A 24,124-nucleotide genomic window follows, 5' to 3' on the forward strand; every position below is an offset into this window, starting at 1 on the left:
GGGGGTAACTTTTGCCATTTTTTTTAATAGGGGGTCAAAATTGCAACTTATGCAAAGTTAGGAGGTGAAAAATGCGTTTAAGCCTTTTCAATACTCAAGTCTCTTTGTTGCATTATCAGATCTGTGGATGCGCTCATTCTCTGGCCTATTCTCCCTCTTCAATCATATCCCACCAGCCACACCACTTTGGACATTACATTACTAAATCTTAAAACTTGAAACTTGTGAAGTGTAGCCACTTCATCCATAGACAATACTCATGGCTGCTCAAACTTCAACCTCTCTCTTGAAATTGGAGCACATACCTAACAAAGGTAGAGGCCTTATTGCAACACAATATCTCAAAGCTGGCCAAATAATCCTCACTGAATCCCCTCTTCTTCTCTATTCTGCTACACCTCTTTTCTCTCATACACCCTCCCCTTATTGTCACAACTGCTTCAGAACCTTACCACCTTCACAAACATTTCCATGTCCTTCTTGCTCAAACTACCTTTTCTGCAGCCAAAAATGCCTCTCCAATGCCCTCAATTCCTCTCACTCATCTTGGTCATGTCAAACACTCTCTCATCTTCAAAACCCCACTTCACCATTATCAGAAAAACCTTGTGAACTTCAAGTTCAAGCTCGTTTGATTGTTGCTGCTTACAATCTTGCTATTCACACCCCTCCAAAACTTCAAACTTTACTTTCACTTCATGGTAGTCCTAATGATCATGATTCCATAGTTGATAATGCTAAGTTTATTCATGCTCTTATCTCACCTTTTTGTCCACCCCACATGAATTTTTCAGCTGAACTAGCTGCTAAAGTCATTGCTAAAGAAAGATTAAACTCTTTTTGCTTAATGGAACCTTATACCCAAAAGGGTCCTCAAAGATCCATTAAGGCTTATGGAATTTACCAAAAAGCTACTTTTTTTAACCATGGTTGTATCCCTAATGCATGCAGATTTGATTATGTGGAAAGTGGTGAACCTGGTGATGAACATAATACTGATATTGTTTTTAGGTTGATTGAGGATGTTGCTGTTGGAAGTGAGATTTGTATAAGCTATTTTAGGATTAATAAGGATTTCTCAACAAGGAAAAAGATTTTGATGGAGGATTATGGTTTTGCTTGTGAATGTGATAGGTGCAAGATTGAAGCAAATTGGAATGGTGGAGAGAACAAGTACAGTGATCTGCCACATGTGATTTTCTTATCTAAGTTTGTTTGTGATAAGGAGAATTGTGCAGGTACTATGGCTCCTCTGCCTCCAAAAGATGGTGAAAAATCTAATGTTCTTGAGTGTAACTTTTGTGGTAATTTGAAAGTTGACCCTGCTACTTAGGTCTTATTTGGATTGGTTTATCTGAGCTGCTATCTATTACTAATATACATGAACAATTGTATGATATGTGATTATGCTATAAGTGATTAATTAAGTTGTTTATCCAAACATGGTCTAGTCGTTTCAATGGAACTTTTCAGCTTTTATCTTCTTTTCTTTATGTGATATGTGTGTGGTGATTGCCCTTGTCTTGTAGAGTTGTAGCCATGGTTAGAGAGAGTAACATATTGCAATTCTGTGTTGTACTTGATTCTGTGAGAAATGTCCAAACTTACATAGTAATAAACTACTCCCTCCGTTTCAAAATGAGTGTCGCTTTAGGCTTTGGCACACAGATTAAGAAATGGAATGAAATAATCATTGGATACAACGCTTTTACTAAACTGTCCTTACTTTATTAGAAAAAGACAAACTTAAAGTTGCATTGAAAATTGTGTGAGAGAAAAGTTTGAGAGGGTAAAGTTGGAAGAAAAAAATTAAAGTTGTATTGGAAATGTAAAGCGACATTCATTTTGAAACAAATTTTTTTGGCTAAAGCGACACTCATTTTGAAACGGAGGGAGTAATAATCAACAAGTAACAATGATATTTGTGTACTTTTGATTGTTTGTGTAATCTTTATGTTTATATGCTGAGAATCAAAGCATTCTAAATAAGGAAAAGGAAACTGGAGTCAACCTAGCCCAAACGATTTAGTCTATATGTTTGGACAGGATTGTCGGAGAGATCAAGTTAGCTAAGTTAAGGTTGTCAAAGTACTCCCTCCGGTCACTAATATAAGCAAAAATCATCTTTTTAGGTTCATTTATTAAATGATGTATCTAGTCACCTAAAAAGATGATTTTTGTTTATATTAGTGACCGGAGGGAGTAGATGTTAGGCACGTGAAACTTGCACTTGAGTACAAGTGTCTAATTGTTCTAAGAATCTTTATGTGCTTTCCACATTGTCTCCAACATCAAACATTATTTCAATTATGCTCATGAGACAAATGTGATTTATTAGAGACAATAATTGCAATTTTTATTGAAAATAATAATCCTTCTTTTCATATGATAAATAGTTTTAATAAAAAAATATTTCAATTATGTCGCTTTGTAATATCAATAAAATATTAATTGTAGTTTTCTTATTATACTCTAATTATTATTAATATTTATTTTCCAATTCTTATACTAACTAATAAGAAAATAAGAGATGATAATTTGACTGACAGAGACTGCGTCTAGTAGAAACGGCTATAAACTCTCATAGTGCGACAAACTAAGTTTAAATTTTGATTGAAACACATTCTATATTTTTTTTTTTATGGTGGATGGGATTCGAATCCGAACCTTGCATATATTATGCATTGTCCAAACCAACTGAGCTATGATCACCGGAAGACAAACACATTCTATATTTAATGTATGATAGTCTCTCACTATAATTACCTCCAATAAAATAAATCTATGAAAAATTGCATTTAAATATACTTTTAGTCTCTTTAACTATAGCAAATATTATTTAAATAGTATTTTTTTCCTCGTTGTGAAATCGGATTTCTTTGTTTTTGTTCCCTCAACAACGTCTCTCCATTCAGAAAGCTAACGTCGCAAGAAAATACGTGAGTGGATACAAGACTTTGAGCACAATATTTGAACATACACATAATATATATATATACACATATATATATATATATATATATATATATATATATATATATGGGTCTTGCTACAAGCCACCCTTTGGTGGTGTCTTTTAGCAAGTCACACCTCAAGGTGTGATTTTCACTTTTTAGTTATAACTTTGCTAAAAGACACCTTCATAAAAGTAAGTTGGTGTCTTTTCGCAAATGCTCATAGAGTAACTTGCTAAAAGACACCTTCACAAAAGGTGTCTTCTAGCAAAACCCATATATATATATATATATATATATATATATATATATATATATATATATATATAAATTAATTATTTCAAAAGAGTATTTTATTACGTACAAATTTGCACGTGTTAAAAAATTCAAAAAAAATATATTTATATTAAAATTTGTGCATTTCATATTTAATATATAACTTTTTAATAAATAATTGTTGATTTTCAATAAAATGTTGCTACTTTTGATTATTTTCTCTTTCAAAAAAATATATTTTCTCTTCCTAATAATTTGAACATACACACAAAAATATATATAACTGTTGGACTACAATATCATTGCACTTGTATTTTTTTATTTTCTCTTTCTACCTTTATCATTTTTGTGTGTGACTAAATTAAATCTTATGTGCAAAACCTTATAACCATACAAGTGTATGTCAACATGACAAACATAGAAGCGTTAACATTTTCTATGTATTCTTCAAAAAAAAAAAAAAAAAACATTTTCTATGTAGGATTCCCTCAAAAAAAACATTTTCTATGTAGGATGATGAACGATGGTGTCTCATGTCAATATTTTATTTGTATTATTATTTTTTTTAAGGAATTTTATTTGTATTACTTGTTACACTTACGTTTTAAGTACTATCATATGAAATTGAAGTCCCGTTTTTTGGGATTTTAGTGACTTTGGAGGTTGATGATTTTAGTGTATCTATGGAAAGAATAAATGATAGAAATAAATTATTTAGATGAGAGAAAATGATTGGTTAAAAAAATAAAAGATTTTGCTACGAGTACCTCTGGAGTATTCTTTAAGGATTTTAAATTGAAAAAAAATCTTTAAAAAAATTAAATACTTCAATTTTCAATGCATTAAATACATAATTTTTTTTTTATAAAAATTTACAATTTAAAATCCTTAAAGAGTGTCATGGGGATACTCGTTAGCATTTTTATATAATTAAATATACTTAGAGGACTAAAAATAAAATAAAAAATATTACTAGAATTAAAAGAAAAATTAAAAAAAATAAATTTATATTATTTTTTTAATACACAAGCATAATTTTTTTTTCTTTTTCCTCATAAAACTTTTTTTTGTGGGTACTTCTGTTCTTATAGTTCATCTATAACAAAATGGATGGTTACTATAGTCAAGGAATCAGTTTTTTTTTTTTAAGTAGTGTATTGATTAGATTCACTCGTTTCAAGTGTGAAAAAGTTTAGAAATTTATGATTCAAACATTGATTTATGTAAATATTGTCTCTGATAGCTATCAATTGAGCTACACCTACAAAACAGTTAAAATGTAGTCAAACTAAAGCTTGATGGGCCAACTCGAGTCGGCTAAAATCGGACGACTTGAAGTTGGAGGCATGCACAACCATCGTATAAGTTAAATTGAAGTTGAAATAAAAATAAAATAAAAAAACCTTCAATTTTTGACTAGTACTGGCACACAAATGATTGGAAAAAAATCAGCAACAAGGCAGTGCTGAACAACATGCATGTCCATCCCTGAGTACTACTATAGTACTCGTCCCATGTTTACCCAAACTCATTATTTGCATGGATAACAACTATAGCACTTGTCACTTTACCCACTGAATACGCCGGATTTGGATCCTCTACAGTGGTTGGTTGAAATCACCACATGATGAGGAACATGAGAGAGAGATGGTAAGGGAGGATTATTTTCCCTTTCTCTGAATACAAAAATATGTATTAATTGTAATTCGACAATATTGTGTCCATATTGTGTGTGAGTTGTATGGAGATTCTATTTACCAGTGAACTGTGATTTCTAGCAAGTAATCATTACTCTTCTTAGAGCCTTCAAAGCAATATCCATAATGATAATTTCTCTAATGTTTCTATTCAATTGAATGTGTTCAGTGAAACGGTGCTCTTGAATGTAAAATATTTTAGAGACATGAGAAACGGGAGAAGAAGAAAAAGGACAAAAACTAAAATTATTTGTTTATCTTAAAACCACAACACAATTTTTGTCTCAAATACGAATTGCCTAAAATACTAAAATAATTATTCAATATCAAAAACTTATCATATATTATTTTATCTTATGTTAAGTTATTCAATATTATGATATTCTATCCGATATATAGTACTTTTTAGCAGATCAAACACACACCTTATAAACATACTTTATGTTTCTTAGTAGACTTTTTTCACCATCACCGTGATAATCACCCATCAGATGTTATCATAACAAGCAAGAAGTATCGCACTGAAGTAAAGATGTGGCATCAATTGGAGCTATAATACCACGTGGCTACATTGATGTGGCAAATCAATGTGGCTGTGGCACCATCATCCAACAATACGTTAACGTGTGTCACCATGAACACATAGCTGATGTCATGTCAGAAACCACAAACAAAACAGAAACATTTTTTAATGAGAAATAAATAAAGTAAAACATGCTTAGTAAAGAAGAATACTAGTATTAATTTTTAAAAAATATTATTATCATATATTAAACATTTCTTTGTTTGCATGTACTACCTCCGTCCCGGTATAATTGACCTACCTTGGTTTTCCACACAGATTAGGAAAAATGTATAAATAAAGGGGAAAGTAGAATATATTGTATTGGGAATGATAAAAGTAGTATTATTTAGTGTTATATTGTATTGGGAATGATGAAAGTTGTATTGAAAATTGAAATGGGTCAGTTATTTTGGAACACTTTTTTTTAGAAAATGGGTCAGTTATTCCGGGACGGAGGGAGTAATAAACTTAAATGAATGAATTATCATACAAAACAAAATACTAATCTTTCTTTGTAGAAATATTTATGCTTGTTTGGCTTCTCTTTGAAAATAAATTGAAAGAGATAAATATAGTTTAAAAAATAAATTCTACGAAGACAAGAAAAGAGTAAAGAACAAAAAACAAGAAGAAATGTGGTTAGAAAACCTCATTAACACCGCCTTTAATCCTCGAAAAACTCAAACTCCAAAGTTGAAACATTAATAATCCAACAACCACTGTACTTCTCATTTATAATCCCTGAACCAACCATGTAGATATGATATGAAAGCACCACTTCACTGCCATCTTAACCACCTAAAATCCAATGCAAAAAAACACCATTTGCCTCTCTACTTTCAGCCATCAAAGATCCACAAAACCTGTACTAGAATGTTAGTACTACTCATTCACAATCATTCATGCAATAATTAACCATCATTTTTTTTAACTACTTGTCTCAGAATACTCAAATACCACACATCACACCATGTGTCTAACAATCACAAGACTTTGATCATAAAAGACAGACAATATTCAAACTAAATGCAACAAATCAAGAAAAAGGAAAAACACAATCAAATATTACAAAGTTTACGTGTAAATAGAAAGCATAATCACTCCTCCTTCAAGTGAACAGTAGGAAAATTGAAGCTTGGAAATTAAACCATGATGTTGAAAAGACTTCATAGGATAAAATCACTTATTGCAAGCTTTCATAAAGTAGCAGCATTTCAATCAACATTGACATCTGGATTGGTGTTAAAATCCTTGCTTGGCCTATACTCCATTGCAGAGGAGGCTAAATCTTTCTTCCACTGCCAGTCACTGAAGAGAGACTGAGAGGATTGATATTCCTGTTTCAAACTACCTAGCTGGCCGTTAAAGACAATTTCCTTGGATCTTGCAGCGTCGAGGTTAAACAGCTCAGGTTCTCTTGTTGTTCGCTGTTGGAAGTTGTAGTTGTCAACCATGGAAGAACAATTCCTTGATTCTGAAACAGTGTTTGATGAAATCTGAGACATGTTATTATACCACATCCCATCTGAAGTGAAGTCATAACCTTGATACTTCACAGTTCCTAGATCCTTCTGTAAGAGGTTGTTCTCCTCTGCTTCCGAGTTCAGTCCAAACCTATTATTGAGTGTGTTCAGTTAACATCATGATGGTACGTTTATTTCACTTGTGTGCATGATAGAAAATTACCAACAACTTCTAAAATACTTGAGAAAAAAATTGCAAAAGACTACATGTGGATCCTGATGTTTAAGACCGAGGCCATGTAGCCATGAATTGAGTTGAATCATTAAGGCTTAAGGCAGTTTAGATGCTTCAGTAATCCACCTTCATAAAAATATTAATATCCATTTCATACCTCAGATCCTACAAATTCCTTATAAAAAGTAAAATCATTTATTTCAAATTACCAAAACACAACTCCTGCTATAATGTTTAATCCATTTCTCTTTTTTTCTTTTTTAAATTTAAAAAACAAAACAAAATTTCCCACTACAGCATGTTCATTTCATAGCCATCTACATAGTATCAATGACAATGTCCATTGATGGACCAGGAAAAGGAAAAAAAAACAACTATGACAAGACTACAGTGTGTAGCCTTGTTAGATCGCATTGAACACTTATGTAGTTGTAGCCAAGACTACAATGCGTTCCATTTAAAAGTAAAGAATAAACAGTCAAACAAGAATGCAAGTAGGAGGAAGAAGAAAGACATCAAATAACAATTAGATGACGACATCTAATTGATGGCCTAGAATTAAAAAATCATATCACCAAATAGATATAAAATGAAATGGCACATTTCCAAATTTCTTCAACATGTTATCCCATAATACCAGCTCAAAGCTATGAACCACCCTTTCTGGATAATCATCAAGTAGCAGGCAGCAGTTAGATGCTAGTTAGACGTTGGTTAGTTATGACCAAACTCCGGACTACCAGAGCCTCTTCTCTTGGGAACCGGAGGGTTAAGACTAAAGACAAATGTCGGTTAGTGGACTACAATGAAATTACCTCTCCTTAATTGCTTTAACTCTATCACACACAAAAAATCAGTTCTCTTGTTATTGTTTCAGTTATACAATCATCCATAATTCCCTTGATTTCCAATCTTATCAAATCATGCCCTCTTAGTTCACTCACATCTAAAAAGGCGAACAATGACCAGGTATCGAATAAATAATGTGAAAAGGATTTCAACAAAATATTTGAACAAGTAAAAACCCAGAATACCAAGTCATGATTTCAAATGACCATCAAAAAGGCAATTCAATCCACAAAATCTTTTACCAATGCCAAACCCGATTAAGTAATTATTTCTGCATTCTTTCATATTCACACAAACCAAGTTGAATAAAATAAAGTATAACTTTGTCAAAACAATATAAAGTACAAGCCTAACTCCAAAACTATGGCCAGATGACTTGCACCTTACTCTCAAATCTCACCCCACACACACATGATAAGGATCCACATCACATGTTATGTAACTTAACATCACAACTACCATGTTTTCCATCTAACATAAAGATATAAAATCAATTGTGTAAACAAAAAGGAAAGAACAACAATAATAACTCTTCACAAGAAATCATGGCAATCATTTCCTCAAAACCCCACAAGGCAAAACACCCCAAAACACAAATACACAAACATTGAACACACACAGATAAACAACAAAAAAAACAGCAAATTCTAAGTGAAACAATTTTTTTGCCAGACTTTACTTACCTCCCGGCCAAACTCTGGATTACTAAGGTCCCTCCCCCCGAACAAGAGGGTTATACAAAAGAAGAAAGTGTTGCCTTATTGAAAACAAAAGAAACAAAATGAATAAAAAAAAGAAACATACCTATAAGGTTTCTTAGAACCCTGAAGAGGAAGAAGCATAGGGTCCATGTGGGGCATGGTGTTCCCAAGATTGAAACTTAAACCTTCACGAGTACCATTTGTATGCAAAGGAAGTGTATGAAAAGTTGAAGCAGCAGTAACAGAAGCAGAAACAGTACTAGTACTTCCACTAGAACCACCAGCACCAAGTTGCTGTGAAGTAGTACTAGTAGTAGAAACTGAAACTGAAGATGAAGATTGTGAACAAGAAGAAGAAGAAGATTCCACAGGCTTTCTTGAACGGTAACGACGTCGAATCATATGACGGTCACAGTACTTAGAATCAGGATGTGCATCCCTAGCACATCTCCATTTTTTGCCATCTGTTCTTCTACACCTACCTGGTTCTGGGTCAATTTTTTTTCCATAATAACCCACTGAAACAAAAATCACAAAAATCAAAACTTTATAGTTGTAAATCAAAATAGAGACAAAATAAGGAAGATTAACGTTGTTGGGTTCTTACGAGATGGATGAGACATGAATTGAAGACTTTTCCGAATAGGTAAAAGGAGGTCAGGAGGAACAGATAAACCAGCTTTGAGATACTTGAAGATGAGAGCTTGATGTTCTAGCTCTTGCCATTGGGAGACTGTGAACGGTGGATGAGTTGGTGACCACATCAACGGCGGTTGTTGAATGCTCATGTTTTTGTTTTTGGGGTTTTTAAGGTGATGATGTTGTGAAGATGATGAAGAAGAAGGATTGAATCTAGAAGAGGAAAAATTGCATTAGAGTTAGAGAGAGATTATAGAGAGAAATTACAGAGACGGAGGTTGTGATGGTGGTGAGGGAGGAGGAAAGGGTGGGGAGCTTACCTTGGAGGAAACCAGTTGAGCCATCATTGGTAATGGAAAAGGAATTGGTGGTGAATTAAGGAGGCTATTATTAATTATATTATTATAATATTGTTATTATTTTAATATTTAATTTCAAGGAAAATTGTGATCTTTTGTAGTTTTTTTCTTGGACAAATTTTCTGATCTTTGTAGGTAGAAGTGATTCAAGTGAAATATTAATTTTTGCAAGTACAATTAGATGATAGATGTTGCTTAAAGAGAAAAGAGCAATGATATTTGAACAAATATCATAACAACTTTTATGATATGTTTATATTGCACGAAAGAAGTTGTAATACCTTTTGTATTTATTGTGTGAGTTTTTGTTTTAAATCTTTTAAAAGATTTAGAGTTGAGAATAGACTTTGTCGAGTTACTTGTAAAGTTTAAGTTTAGCCTTTCAAATAATTTTAGACATAAGTCTGATTTGTAGATTGTTATAAACTTATTTTTTACATCCAGGTCTAGTTTTTTTAAATCTAACATGATTTATTAGTTTGTTTAAAAATCTATTTTATATGAACATATTTAAATAAAGAAAAATGTTAAAAAGTGTCATTGGAACATTGAATAAGATAACAAAAATAGATCGATTAACTAATATAACAATGAAATTAAACTTCATTTCAATATTTAACATAACATTTTAGAGAACTCACACACACATACATATATATATATAATATTATATTTCAATTCTATTTTATAAAAATATATTTAAATTTGCGAAAAACTAATATTGACTAATATGTTTAAATTATTAAAAAAAGTTAACAAATTTATAATTTAATCTTAAGTGTAAAATTTATAATGTTACTAATATATATTCTTTGTATTTATTTAAATAGGTCTATCTGATGGACCTAAGACTTTTTTATGTGGTTTGACATTTTTAGCTAAATAGACTTTAAAAAAAATCTTAGTTTGCATTGTTTGTAAAAAGTCTTACTGATCTTGACATATATGAGACCGTAGATCCTTATAAATTGGTCGGATATATTACCATTTTTTTGTGGTAGTCGGAGTTCAAACCCCGAACCTTACATATATTATGTATTGTCTTTACCTACTGAATTAAGTTGATGAAGACAGACATATTACCACATCTAACTACAAGGATAAGATTTTGAGCCGACAAATTACACATCTACATGAACTGTTATTATCATTATGAAAAAAATAGGCATCTCTAATAATGCTTTACTTAAATTTAAGCCTCGAGTAATTGTAGTATGTGGTCTAGTCTATTAGTATTTTTTAAGAACTTGACTTGAGACGAGTTTCTAAAGTCAACAACATGGAGACTTGGATATGGATATTTGGTGGAATTTTGGAATGATAAATGGAGCCATAATGATCTTCCATTGTTATCTTGTGTGGAAAGTCAAGTGCCTATATGCTTGAAGTTAATAGAACAGTTGGCTAATTATGTTGATGTTGTAGGAAATTGGAGACTTCGTGATATTAAGAATTGGTTGCCTCATCATGTAACAGAAGTAATTAATACTTTGATGCCTCCTTGTCCATCAAGTGGTGATGATTGCTTAGTTTGGAGTATGACTAGTGATAGTTCCTTCTCCTTATCTTCCACTTATGAAGTTATGAATCTCTTGGAAGTGAAATGGTCCTTATAGAATTCAATGTTTGTTATGGAAACTTAGTCATGCCTCACTCCTAACTAATGAGAAGCGTTGTCGTAAGAAAAATGACTAATGTTGATATGTGGCCATTATGTCAAAATGGTGGTGAAGACCATATGCATGCATTTTGTGATTGTAGAGTGGTGAGACAATTTCAAAAGTTGTTGAACCCTCATATCACGACTCATTTTTTTGATATCTTAGATTGGCAAGATTGGTTAATGGCTAACATCCAAGACAAAGGTTGTATGTATGGTTTAGCGTGGTGTGGTCCGAGACATTGGATAATTTAAAATTAGTTCACAAAGTTCAAAGACTTTTCTCTAGTATTTAAACTACTTTGAATCACGATTTGGTTTGGCATGATAGGAAAAATGATGTGGTTCTTATAATCGAATGGGAGTTTCTTATAAGAGGGTTTGTAGCATTAAACACAAAGATGGAAGCTTTGTATTTGGTTTTGTTCCAGAAGCTTAAATTTGAGGGATTATACACTGGTTGAAGATTGCTTGGAGTATAGGTTTTAGGAATATCCAAGTGTAGACTCAAAGATTATGATTAAGCTGATGCATGAGGGATACACTGATACTCATACCCACAAGTATCTTATAAAAAATATTTGTAACATCTACGATGAATCGGGAAACATGCTTATAGGGAAGTCAATACGGTTGCAAACAGTCTCGCCAAAAATTGGTTTAGCTTTCTTCAGCTTTTTTTATATATCAAATATTGCTTCTTCTTTTTTTTTTTCGGCTTGGAGTATGCTTTATAGGTAAGTAGCCCCTTTTATTAAAAAATAAACAAATAAAGAGTATTGTTATTTATCTAGAGAGTTTTTATCAAGAAATTATTAACAAAAGGTCTCAGCCAATTAAATTTGATATTTGCCGGAAATCAAGGGAGGTAATGATGTGTAATTAAGAAAAAGTGTTAGCAAATACACTGTCTGAAAATTTTCTTGATACATTTTGTCAGTGTATCTATCATTTCCCATAAATAATAGACCATCTAGCAAAAACAAATTAATTGGTAATCAACTTTATTAAGTTAGACACTTTCATCTGAGTTTGAACGCATAACTTTACTATTATGTGTGTAAGTTTTGAGTGAAGTTTATCACTGATAAAGTAAAATACAGATTAATACATTAATGCATATAAATTTTAATATTGTTATTCATCTAAATCATGTTTCTCAAGTATATCATCTTGTGGTAGGTAGAATCATCCCAAATTTATATGATTAATTAATGATATTGTCATTTTCAGTTTTTAAGTAGTTTGATCAATGTAAGTGTTGTATATCTTCATAAGAATTTTTGTGTATAAGTCGGGAGTAGGAATATTTATTTTTATGTTTTTAGTTGGGAAAAACAAACATAGAGAAAAATAAAAGAACATAAGAATATAATGTGGAAACTTTAAAGCGGAGAAAAAACTATGATCATTGCCTAATAACAATCAAAGAATAATATTATGTAAAAATTGTTAAAGCATGTAGACTACCTTCAACCACCACACGAACCCAGTACACCCTCACTCTCTAAAGCAAATATCTTACCCATCTCTCACAAGACTCTAACGTGAGAGTATAAGAGAAAGAAAAAAGACAGATATAAACTTAAAGTGTTTATGATTAGTGCATCTTGTAATGAGGAATTAAAGTCTATACATAGTCTGATATACCTCTCCTTTTACAATTCTACGCAATGTAGGACTTCTTCAACATATATATTTTCAACCAACACCAATAACCTCCACGTTGATTGAAAATGATACATTTGCTTTCATTGTCGTCACATACAATCATAGATAAAAAGAACTATTATACTCCACGATTTGAAATGTATTTTCATAAATTAAATGTGATCAATTATATTTTTTTAATATACATACTTTGGGCAAGTTTTTCTTATTTCATTCATGATAGTATTTGTTAAAAATATTCTTTCCCAAGAATCGTCCCTATTTAATATTAATATCTTTTTATATGAAAAAAAAATATATCATTCCATAAAATAAAATAAAACAGTATATAAATATTTTCTTTAAAATATATCATTACCTTGCACAACAAAAGATGTCTATAGCATTTTTTTTATGACAAAAGACTTGTCCATAACGTAAGTTTCAAAATTAATTTTAGGGCCGTGTTAAGGAACCTAAAGTAGATATTATGTATTGAAAAAAGTTGAATGCACTCATTAAAACTTCATTAAAGAGAAATTCCACGTCAAACGGACTGTGTGATGTATGGCAAAGTTGTTGAAGATGAGTTGCATACCTTTCCTGGTTGTGTGCACTATTAATCGTTGGAAAGAAGTGAAGTTATGAAACAAAATCGAGCAACACTTACACGCGCATATAAACTTTTATGGTGTTATTTTTCCTATTCTTGCATGTCATGATTATGATACTCAAGCTTTATTTTTTTGTCATCTTATGTAGTATACGGTGTAGTCGTAACACATGTATTCAGAAACAAAATCATGTGAATGTTTCTGCCACTTTGCAACCTTAAATTGGATTATGTTGGAGATTAGTAATCAAACACTTGAAGATTCTCATGAACTCCCTCAAATTTTATCGTGCATGAAACCATATCATAATTGGTTAAAATGCAACATGGATTTTGTGATTTTGGGCCTGTTTGGTTCAGCTTCTGCCCAGTCAAAAGCAATTCTCTACAGTGCCAAAAGCAATTCTAGCCAAAAACAACATGTTTGGTTTGGCTTTTTAGAATTGTTTTTATCCTCCAAAAGCAATTCTCCATGAAGCGACAAATCCTAGCTTCTAGCTTTTCTAGAATCAATTATAAACAGTAAATATTATATTTTATTATTACAACCTATTATTTTCCTTTATTGCTCTTTATCAATTCTCCTTCTTTATCAATTCTCCTTTAGCTATGTCTATTTTAGTAATTATACATTCAAAAGCAATTCTACATAATTGTATCCAAACACAAATCAGTTTGTTTAATCAATTCTACATAGTGCCTGTTTGGTATACTGGTGGAAGCAAGAAAAACGGCGTTTTGGCTAAAGCTTCAATTTGGAGCTTCTGCTTTTTCACGGCAGAATTGCTTTGGTATCTGTGCTGCCGTGGTTTTGGTTGGGAAAAAGCTATACCAAACACATAGATAATTGTATCCAAACATAAATCAATTCTGTCAGAATCAATTCTGTCAGAATCAATTCTATCAGAATCAATTTTGTCAGAATCAATTATATTCAAAGCTGAACCAAACACACACTTTCTCAACCAACGTTAGATTCGACGTAGGTATATGCTTTTGTGATAGCTCAGGTTACCTTGTTCAATCTCATTATGTTTGTTTCCCTTCCATAAATTTAGTTGTACAATGTGAGACTACTACACTTCAATTATCACTTAAGTTCGCAGTAAATAAAGACTCCGAACATGTCATTTTTGAATTGATAGTCAAACTGTTGTGAATATTATGCTAAATGGTTGTAAATATAAGAATAAACTACAAACTTTATTATATAAATGTAGCTCTCGTTTGTTCTCTAATGCTAGTTACAATCCAACTTTCATCTATAGATAAACTAATAAAGTCACTCTTACTCAACCTAAAGAGTATATTTCAGTCTAGCCTTGTTATCTTTTACCCTCCTCCTCATTGGACTGCTTATAAGTTCTATTATCTTAAATGAAATGAAATAAGTTATAATTGACTCAATTTTTTTAATGCACGATTTTTAACACAAAATTTATATAAGTTCTTAACACATGCCATTAAAAATCCATATTATATGCAGTCGAAACCACATGCAATCTTGTAGTGAGAGCGAATCTAGTCGTTCGACTAAGATCAAACTATCTAAACTTTACTTTACATAGAAGTTACCGTTTTTTTCCTTACTTTTATAATTTCATTTTCAGTTATAAAAAATACATTAATGAATTATGCATACATCATGCAAATGTCATCCTATAAGGGATATAGTTGCAATTAAAAATTGTTCAAAGGGTATTAAAGTAAATTAATAAATAACGAGATTCGAACCGGAAAGTGAAGAAGAAGAAACAAATAAACAAAGAAGACGGAAGAAAGGAAGAAAGCGCTTCGACTCAAACGCGCTTTTTCTCTCTCTTCTTCTTCCCCCCTCTCTCTCTCTCTAACCCAAGCTATGAGCCTCTTCGGTATTGGCAGGTTAGTATCAATCAAAAGCTTCAATTTTTACTTCCATTTTTAAACTTCATACCCTTCAGTTTAAAATTCTTATTCTTATTCAATTCAATTATTCATACTTATTCTATGATCTGATCATAAATCTGTACTAGTTTTTCATAAATTAAAACTTTTTTGAATTCTGATTGTATTGGACTGCTGTGTATTCAATTTGACAAAAGTCAAATTTGCATGAATAATTTTATTTTTCTTCATATTTAAAAGTTAATTGTTTAGTTCATAGTGTTGTTATGCTTTGATTGATCCATTCTTAAATTGGGTTGATTTGAATTGGAGTGAAAATTGTTACTTTGCATATATGTTTGGGAGAAAAAAATTGAATTTTTTTTGCACCAGTATGATCAAGTATCAATCAAGTGAATTTGACTGCTTTTAAGTGATCAGTTAATAAAGTGATAAAATCAAGAATTGATATTGTAACCATCTATATGATTTGTTATGCATTTGTATATATATAATCAATTGTTGATCTGTTTATCTGCGGTTGATATTACTCACTTCACTCTAAGTGAATTGCTCACTTTTGCGCAATCATGTTTATAGTGTTTGATTGTGTTGAGTTTTCTGAAAAACTGTCTCATGAGTGATGTATGGAAGACTTGTGATCAAGAAAATTATTCTTAAGATTGTTTTTTTAGTTATTGCATTGTGAAAGTTTGACACTTTGTGTCTGTTTGTTAGACGATTTCAAACGGTTATGAAAAAGATACCGTAGCTAAGTGTAGATTTCTGTTTTTCACTTTACGTGTAGTGCACGCTTTCGTCGATTAAATTAATTGTTTTGTTTCCTGTGTAGTTTATTTTGTCGAACCTCCAATTTTAGTGGTTTTATTTAAGATTAAATTTATAGATTACATGTTCAATTGTTAAAAAAATCTAATATTGGATAGTAATACGCGCCACTGATGCATCAGCAGTGAACATTCTTTCTAATCATTGTTGAAGTATTGGGAAGAAAAAGTTTTAAGTTTTTTGGAAGAGCCTTATTTGTCTAGTTTAAATTTTTCACTGTCCTGCTGATTCTGATATCCAATTAACCTATACGAGGAGTGCTGCGACCGCTCTCTTTCCAACACTGAGTGAACTCATTGTGAGGATCACACTTTGGAAATGGGTCCAACATAAAGTGGTGAGACCCACATGGATTTCACCCTACAAGAGAGCGAGTGTTAGAGAGTATTGGAAAGAGGGTGTTGTTCTTAGCATTTCTCAATCTATAATACATTCAACCAAATGGGTATGGGGTTATATTTTGATTCCCTTTTCTGTGTTTCTTTGTCCCTACCCCCCCTGTGGATGCAATAAATTTGTGATTGGCATAATTAATCAATTATTCAATGAAATTTCCGAAATATTGTTCCTCCCTTCAATGGCTCTTTTTGACTGACCGATGGGAACACATTTCCTATATGAGATGAATTTTGCACCTATTCTCATAATTATTGTGAAACAGATTTAAATGCTGAAGTTGTAAATATCAATTGATTACAATGTTGTTAAATAGCGGCGCTACTGTGCTGTTGCATAGTGGAATTTCAATGAGTTGTTATTGTTCTGCGATACGTTATTTAGAACAAAATATTATAGTGTCTCCGTAGCGCTGTTTTCATAGTGGAATTTGAGCAAACAGCTACTTTCCACTATCCGCAACCGACATCACTGAATGGCAGCGATAGCAGTGCTATAGTGTAGCGGAATATGAACAAATCGCTATTGTTATGCGATATGCAATTTAGTACAAAATGTTGTCAAATAGCGGCGCTATCACACAATTGTGTAGCGGTATTTGATCAATCCACTATCTTCTGTGATCCACAATTGATAACACTGATAGAGCTCCTAGTCTTTTCGTCTGATTGGTAGTCCATGCTTCTTCTATAGCATTTCAAATCCATCTAGACATTTTTATACTGGACAACGTCCTTTCCTTGCCTTCTTTACGGATGTCCAGTCGTGGTGAAGGGATTGTTGTGATCACTGATCACCACTACTATATGCTCTTCACTTTTTATTATAACATTTGATGCTTATCTAGGTAACTAATTCCACTTTCATGCATTTATTTATACTCCCTCCGTTTCAAAATGAGTGTCGTTTTAGTTGTTTACACACATATTAAGAAATGCAATGATTAAGAGAAAGAGAATGATCATTTTACCAAATTATCCTTATTAACTATTGGTTAGTTTTAAAAGTTATACTTTGGAAGTAGTGTGCAGAGTATTAATTGGAGGGTACAATTGAAAAGAAAAAGTTATTATTGCATTGGAAACTGAAAGCGACACTCATTTTGAAACAATTTTTTTTGGCTAAAGCGACACTCATTTTGAAACAGAGGGAGTATAATTTGAACGTTGTATCAGCAGTAGAGAATGATCAGTATTGGTAATTTTTGGTATAAGTGAAACTTTCCATTATACTGGTACTTTTGTCACAGTGCAAAAGAATATGTTGAATATTTTTATTGATTCAGTTTATATTGATTATCTTCCACACTACTTTTGTATTTCGACCTGACAAATGATTCTGCAACAGAAACCAGAGAACATTCCGCCCCAAAAAAAGCACTCCTTCTGGAAGCAAGGTTGGTTCCCTTTATTTCTAAGGGATATTTTGGTTTTAGATATTCAATTTAATATAATTTATTTGCTTTATTTTTGAGTATTTTAAGATTTTCCTTCATTTAGAGGGACGACCTTGACTTGAAAAGCAAGACCGGTATTTTTTTTTTTTTTTTGAAGAAGCTAAAAGCAAGACCGGTATTAATGGGGAGAGGGAATGCGGAGAAGAAATTCAATGAATTCAACTAATGGTCCAAAAGCGTCTTGCCTTAAATACGGTTTTCAAAAGGCATTCTACTGCGACCAAAATAAATAAATGAAACAAAAAAATAAGTAAAAAATCTCTCTAAGCGTAAAAGTACTTTTTTTTTTTCTCCTTAAAGTATTTACAAGCTGGAGGAAAGTTTCTATAATAAAACATGCTTTATTGGTCTTAAAAATACAATATAAAAGACTCAATACAGGCTACTTTGAGTCACTGAAGGTGCCCGCAAATGGAGAACCTAATGATCGAATATGTATGTATTTTTCAAAGCAAAATTTCATCAACTGTGTTAATTTGAAGATGTGCAGTTATAGTTTAAATATTATTTATGATGTACAGATACTCCAAAGTAGATTCCGTATCTCTATTGGTTATGCGTACATTACATCATCAACTGTCAAATTTTTGGTAGAAATGCAAAATGTTTGAATATGGCCAGCTGGCTTTTTTTTCTTCCTATTTTTTATTTTATTTATAAATTTCGATCTTCGGATGAGGGATGGTGGGGCATGGTGAGGGTGATTTCATGCAAGGAGTGTGGTTGTAACTTGGAGGAGGAGATTCTACAGTGTAAGAGTATATGAGTGGGGAGGGGCAGATTAATGACAAAATTTTGTAAACATTGAATAGTGACCTTAGCAACGATTATGAGTTACACAGCATATTTTTCACATATATAAATATAATTTAGGCTTTTTACTTAATATCATGCAAAAGCCATAACCTTAATTTTTAGAAAATTGATGTACTGACGAATTGTATTGTATGATTCCAACTTTCAGAGAACAAGATTATCAAGTTCTCTTTACTGCAGTTTTAGTTTTAATTTTCTGCTGTTACATTTTAATTGCAGGGAGCTCAGCTCAGAAAACACATTGATGCGACATTAGGGAGTGGAAATCTGAGGGAAGCTGTAAAGCTACCTCCCGGGGAGGATTTGAATGAGTGGCTAGCTGTCAACAGTAAATATCAATCTCTCTCTGATGCACTGTGAAGAGCAGTGTATACCGTTGTTGATGTTTGCTTTTGCTTTTCATTCTATAGTTTCACCAATTATATATTCATACAATTCTTAAATAGACTAATCTGACTTGTTTTTTCCTGCCCACATTTCAGCTGTTGATTTTTTCAACCAGGTGAATCTGCTCTATGGCACCCTCACAGAGTTCTGTACTCCCGAGAATTGTCGCACAATGTCTGCAGGACCCAAGTATGCATAGTTAACTGATTGCTTCTGTTATTTGCCTTAAATTTCTTAAATGTTGCGAGATTATATGCTATCAAATATCAATTATCTTAGCTGTTGAATAGAAAATTACTTAGATTGGATTGTGTATTAATATCTTGCAGTAACAAACCACTAAATGATCATAAAAATAAGTGTAATACGGTGGATTGTTTGGTTAAAGCTTTTAGACCACTTTGCCATAAATTGTTGGCTCCTTGTATCTCGTCATAGAAGAAGATTTTTGGTTTCTGATTATTGCTGCTTTTCGTAATTTGTTTATAACTTGGCACCTAGATCAATTAAAGTTATCAACATTCAATCCTATCTTGATTATCTGTCACATTTTTTGTTTTGTACCTGTTTTAATTTAATGCCCTGTGTATTAATTAACACTGTTTTTCGTGAAGGAAAAAAACTCATTTTGCTTAGAGATTTTGAAGTTACCATTTTTCGATAATGGAGTGCTCATTCTTTTGTTTTGTTTTGTGTTTCTCCAAAATCATTGTAGTTTTAAATTTCATGCCAGTTGTCCAGTTTCTAGAATCTAGACAGTACTTAGGAGTGTTTATTATTTGGTAATAAGTGTTTATCGACTTAGAAGCAGCCTTTCAGAAAGTATTTCAAATTACTCCATTTTCAAAAAAAAAAAAAAAAAATTCCTTATAATGAACAGCATTCCTTTAATGACGATGATAATGATATTTCTAGTTACCGATTCATTCTAAATTCATCTGTATTCTGTTCTGAATTTTTATGGATTTGGCTTCTTTAAAGAAGGGATGCATTTTGAGGTTGAAGTGAGATACTGTTGAGATTGTGATAAGCTATGAAGTTGTTAAATAAAATCTCACCCACTGATTTTAAAATAAACAGTTATAATTTCGCATTACTAAATCCTATTTTTGTATAGATTTGTAGTTCTTATCTTGTCTATTACATGAAAACTCTAGGTATGAGTATAGATGGGCAGATGGTGTGCAAATTAAGAAACCTATTGAGGTTTCTGCTCCAAAGTATGTAGAATATCTTATGGACTGGATTGAATCACAGCTTGATGATGAATCCATATTCCCTCAGAAGCTTGGTAAATACTTCACATTTTCTTAAAGATAATTGGACTCTCTCATCATGATCATCATTTTCATTCTTGTTGTATGACCTATGGAATCATGCAGGTTCTCCATTTCCTGCCAACTTTAAGGATGTCGTGAAGACAATATTTAAGCGGTTGTTCCGTGTATATGCTCATATATATCATTCTCACTTTCAGAAAATTGTGAGCCTCAAAGAAGAGGCCCATCTGAACACATGCTTCAAGCATTTTATACTCTTCACTTGTGTAAGTCTTGCATTCTTTACTATGATTTATTTACTCTAGCATAAAAATTACACCGTCAGGGCATAAAAATTAATCTAAAAAACTGTTGTTATTATTTTTGCAGGAGTTTGGGCTGATTGACAAAAAGGAACTGGCTCCACTTCAAGAGCTTATAGAAACCATAATATATTAAATGTTGAATTGGGACCAGGCTTACTGTGAATTGTGAAATATCTTTATCCTAGGAAGCATAACTAAAATCAGAGACTGCTTTTTAATATCTGATTTTAGTAATTTATATCTGTTGTGTTGAATAGTTTGGGAACAGGGTCTAAGTTACCCTTCATCACAGAAAGCTCGCATAAAGTCTCAAATACATGCAATGGGGTACCATAGATCCCAATGTTTTACTTTAATTTAATGTATTGGCTCGTTGTTTGCCAACTGAAAACCATACTTCATGTTTGATGTTTTAGTATGAATTTGGAAGGCTGTTTTTGGAACATTTTCATTGCCAATAATAAAGTGATAATCTTATAGATTTCTATGCTAGTTGCTAAGAACATTTTTAATTGGTTAAAGTTAGGGATGGCAAAACAGGGTTGGCGTGACTGATCAACTCATTTAACCTGTTATTTTTCGCAAGAGCGAGTTGAAGTTTTGAACTCGCCAACACTAGTTGGCCCGCCCCACTCTATCTGCAGAGAAATGGGGTAGTGTGGCTGGTCGGGACATTGTTTAAAAAGCCATTTTTCTTATTTATTTATTTTTTTGAATAACTTACTTGGCACTTTGTGGCCCAAAAAAAGTATGTTCTTTTAGAATCTTCATTGAATAAGTTTACATCATTTTGTGAACAAATAAATTACTCAATTTATTTTTAACTGCCAACCCGCAGTAAAAAATGGTAGGGATAGGGATGTTTGCAAATAAACATGGTGTATGTAAGGGATGTTTGCAGTGCAGTCTAGTTGTGGGATAGAAAATCATCATAACTAAAAATTAAAGTATTCATTTTTTTTTATCAAATAAAATTTAAAGTATTCATGGTTTGATTTAGTTTGAATGATTCTTTAGAATATATGATCTGATATGATTTGACGCGGTTTAATTTGGATCAGTTTTAGGTTATTCAAATTTAAGATCAATTTTTCGGTTATCCAAATTGTAAAAAAAAAATTATTGCTCTAAATGTCCCAAAAAATATTGATTTTGAACTGGTTTTTTTGGATCGGTTTGGATTTAAACACTCTTACTATATACTATAGTTTCAAATATAAGAAAAAAACAAAAATACGGTATATGTATTTTATATCCAATGTAGTTTTTGGGGGAAAATATAAAGCAAAATATAAGATATATTGACAAAAACTATTCACGTCACAAGATGTGGTAAGAAGGTTAGTGTCAAAGTAGTATGGAGGATTAGGATTGTGAAATATGAGAAATGTTAATATGACCTACATGATGAGAGCCAATTGGAAGGGCATGGGTTTTTTTTGGTCGAAGAAGGGCATGGGTTTGGAGTGGGATGATTTTTTACAACATATTACTTGGAGGATTGGTTCAGGTATAAACTTATAATGGTGGATTTTGGAATAATTTGTGATATTCATCAACTTTTTATTGAAAGACAACAATTATTTATTAAAAAGTTACATCCTTAATGTAAAATGTATAAGTTCAAATAAAAATTTACTATTTTAAATTTCTTATCATGTGGAAATTTGCACATAATAGAAAAACCATACTATATAATAATACTTCTTGAGGTTATTTCGACTAAATTAGTTTTATGAAATCATATATTTATTTAAATTTTTGTCCGCCAATCATTCATTCAAACACACATCTACTTGTTCCGGTGAGCGCTTAGCTCAGTTGGTAAGGACAATACATAATATATGCAAGGTCCGGGTTTCAAACCTCGGCCAAAAAAAAAAAACACATCTACTTCACTTAAATAGTGATATTTGTCAACTTTGCTTCTTTCAATTAATTTTTTTTTTTTTTTTGTCTCTTTTGATATATGTCGTTTTAATATCTACTGTCAAGATGGATTTTTATTTTACTCAACTCTTCTCAAGATGCTACAAATTAACGTAACAATTTTTATATATTCTATTTTGGGTGTTAATATTTAATTACATTTTTATATACTCAAGAATTAAATAAGAAAGTATTACTCCAAGTGACTAAATTAGGTGTTTAATCTTTCTCAAAAGCTCTTGAACACTTGTAGTTGGAATAATTCTTGTTAACTTTATTTGAATAGTATTTGTTACGCCTAGCATTCACAGAAAAGGTCTCCAAGGAAAGGCAACGAGTACAATGTTTCACTAGGATAGAGAAGTTGCAAGGCAAAGTGAAACTTTAGATTCTTTAAGGAGTAATTAGCCAAATACCCCCTCGAAATTGCAAGGCGCGTCAATTACCCCCTGTAGTTAACGAAATATCAATTACCCCCCCGAAATTGATAAACGTTAGTCAATTACCCCCCTCTGTTAATTTCCTCCATCCAACATGCTGATGTGGCAGTTAACTGCCCACATGGCACTGCCACATGGTCAGAAAAGGCATGCCACGTCAGAGGGGGGTAATTAACTATATTTTTTAATTTTTTTTTGAAAATTTTTTTTTTTGAAAAAAAAAAAAAAAATTGAACAAAAATATGATTTTTTTTTCCTTTTGAACAAAAATATGATTTTTCCTTGCAAATTTATGATAATTGATCACTACTATGAATCTTATTCCTTCTATATGCTAATTTATATGACTAATATATGTCACTGTCATTATTATCACTACTATATAATGTGCTTATACAGAGATAATTCTGTCATATAGTTCTGTCATATAGATGTTCTATGCTTATACTGTCATTATACTGTTCTATGCTTATACTGTCATTATAGGTAGCATACTTAAATGATGATTTCACAGAGATAATTCTGTCATATAGTAGCATACCTTAGTCATAGATTATAAACTTAGACACTCATGCACCTAAACACTGCAGGCACCCAGACACTGCAGGCCGCAGAAACACGCCACCAGCCACAAACAGAACTAGCATAACAGGTTCTGTCAAAACATAAGCCCAAATAATTCAAATACAGGGGGGTTTTTGACCATTATTGATACACTACAGGGGGGTTTTTGACCATTATT

General features: G+C 31.9%; 2 protein-coding genes and 1 pseudogene across 3 annotated transcripts; 2 read left to right on the plus strand and 1 right to left on the minus strand.

Moving 5' to 3' along the window:
• Nucleotides 1-90: 90 nt before the first annotated feature.
• LOC146920551 (histone-lysine N-methyltransferase ASHR2 pseudogene) lies at nt 91-1,493 on the plus strand (annotated as a pseudogene). The gene has a single exon (XR_015011828.1). The product of XR_015011828.1 is annotated as a histone-lysine N-methyltransferase ASHR2 pseudogene (transcript).
• Nucleotides 1,494-6,391: 4,898 nt separating this feature from the next.
• LOC146920552 (growth-regulating factor 5-like) lies at nt 6,392-9,748 on the minus strand. Its single transcript, XM_085713979.1, has 3 exons — nt 9,348-9,748; nt 8,844-9,258; nt 6,392-7,106 (listed from the first exon to the last, which is right to left on the minus strand). The coding sequence occupies exons 1-3, from the start codon at nt 9,526-9,528 to the stop codon at nt 6,707-6,709; spliced, it is 996 nt and encodes a 331-aa protein (XP_085570105.1). The 5' UTR covers nt 9,529-9,748; the 3' UTR covers nt 6,392-6,706.
• Nucleotides 9,749-15,447: 5,699 nt separating this feature from the next.
• Nucleotides 15,448-21,498, plus strand: LOC146920553 (MOB kinase activator-like 1A). The gene is made up of 7 exons (XM_085713980.1): nt 15,448-15,542; nt 18,117-18,165; nt 19,261-19,369; nt 19,524-19,617; nt 20,586-20,719; nt 20,811-20,974; nt 21,078-21,498. Exons 1-7 carry the CDS (start codon nt 15,520-15,522, stop codon nt 21,144-21,146), a joined length of 642 nt encoding a protein of 213 aa, XP_085570106.1. The 5' UTR covers nt 15,448-15,519; the 3' UTR covers nt 21,147-21,498.
• Nucleotides 21,499-24,124: the final 2,626 nt, after the last annotated feature.

This window comes from Medicago sativa, chromosome 5 (genome assembly GCF_051527215.1).
Source record: "Medicago sativa cultivar Bolivia chromosome 5, Bolivia_mono, whole genome shotgun sequence".
NCBI classification, from domain to species: Eukaryota; Viridiplantae; Streptophyta; class Magnoliopsida; order Fabales; family Fabaceae; genus Medicago; species Medicago sativa.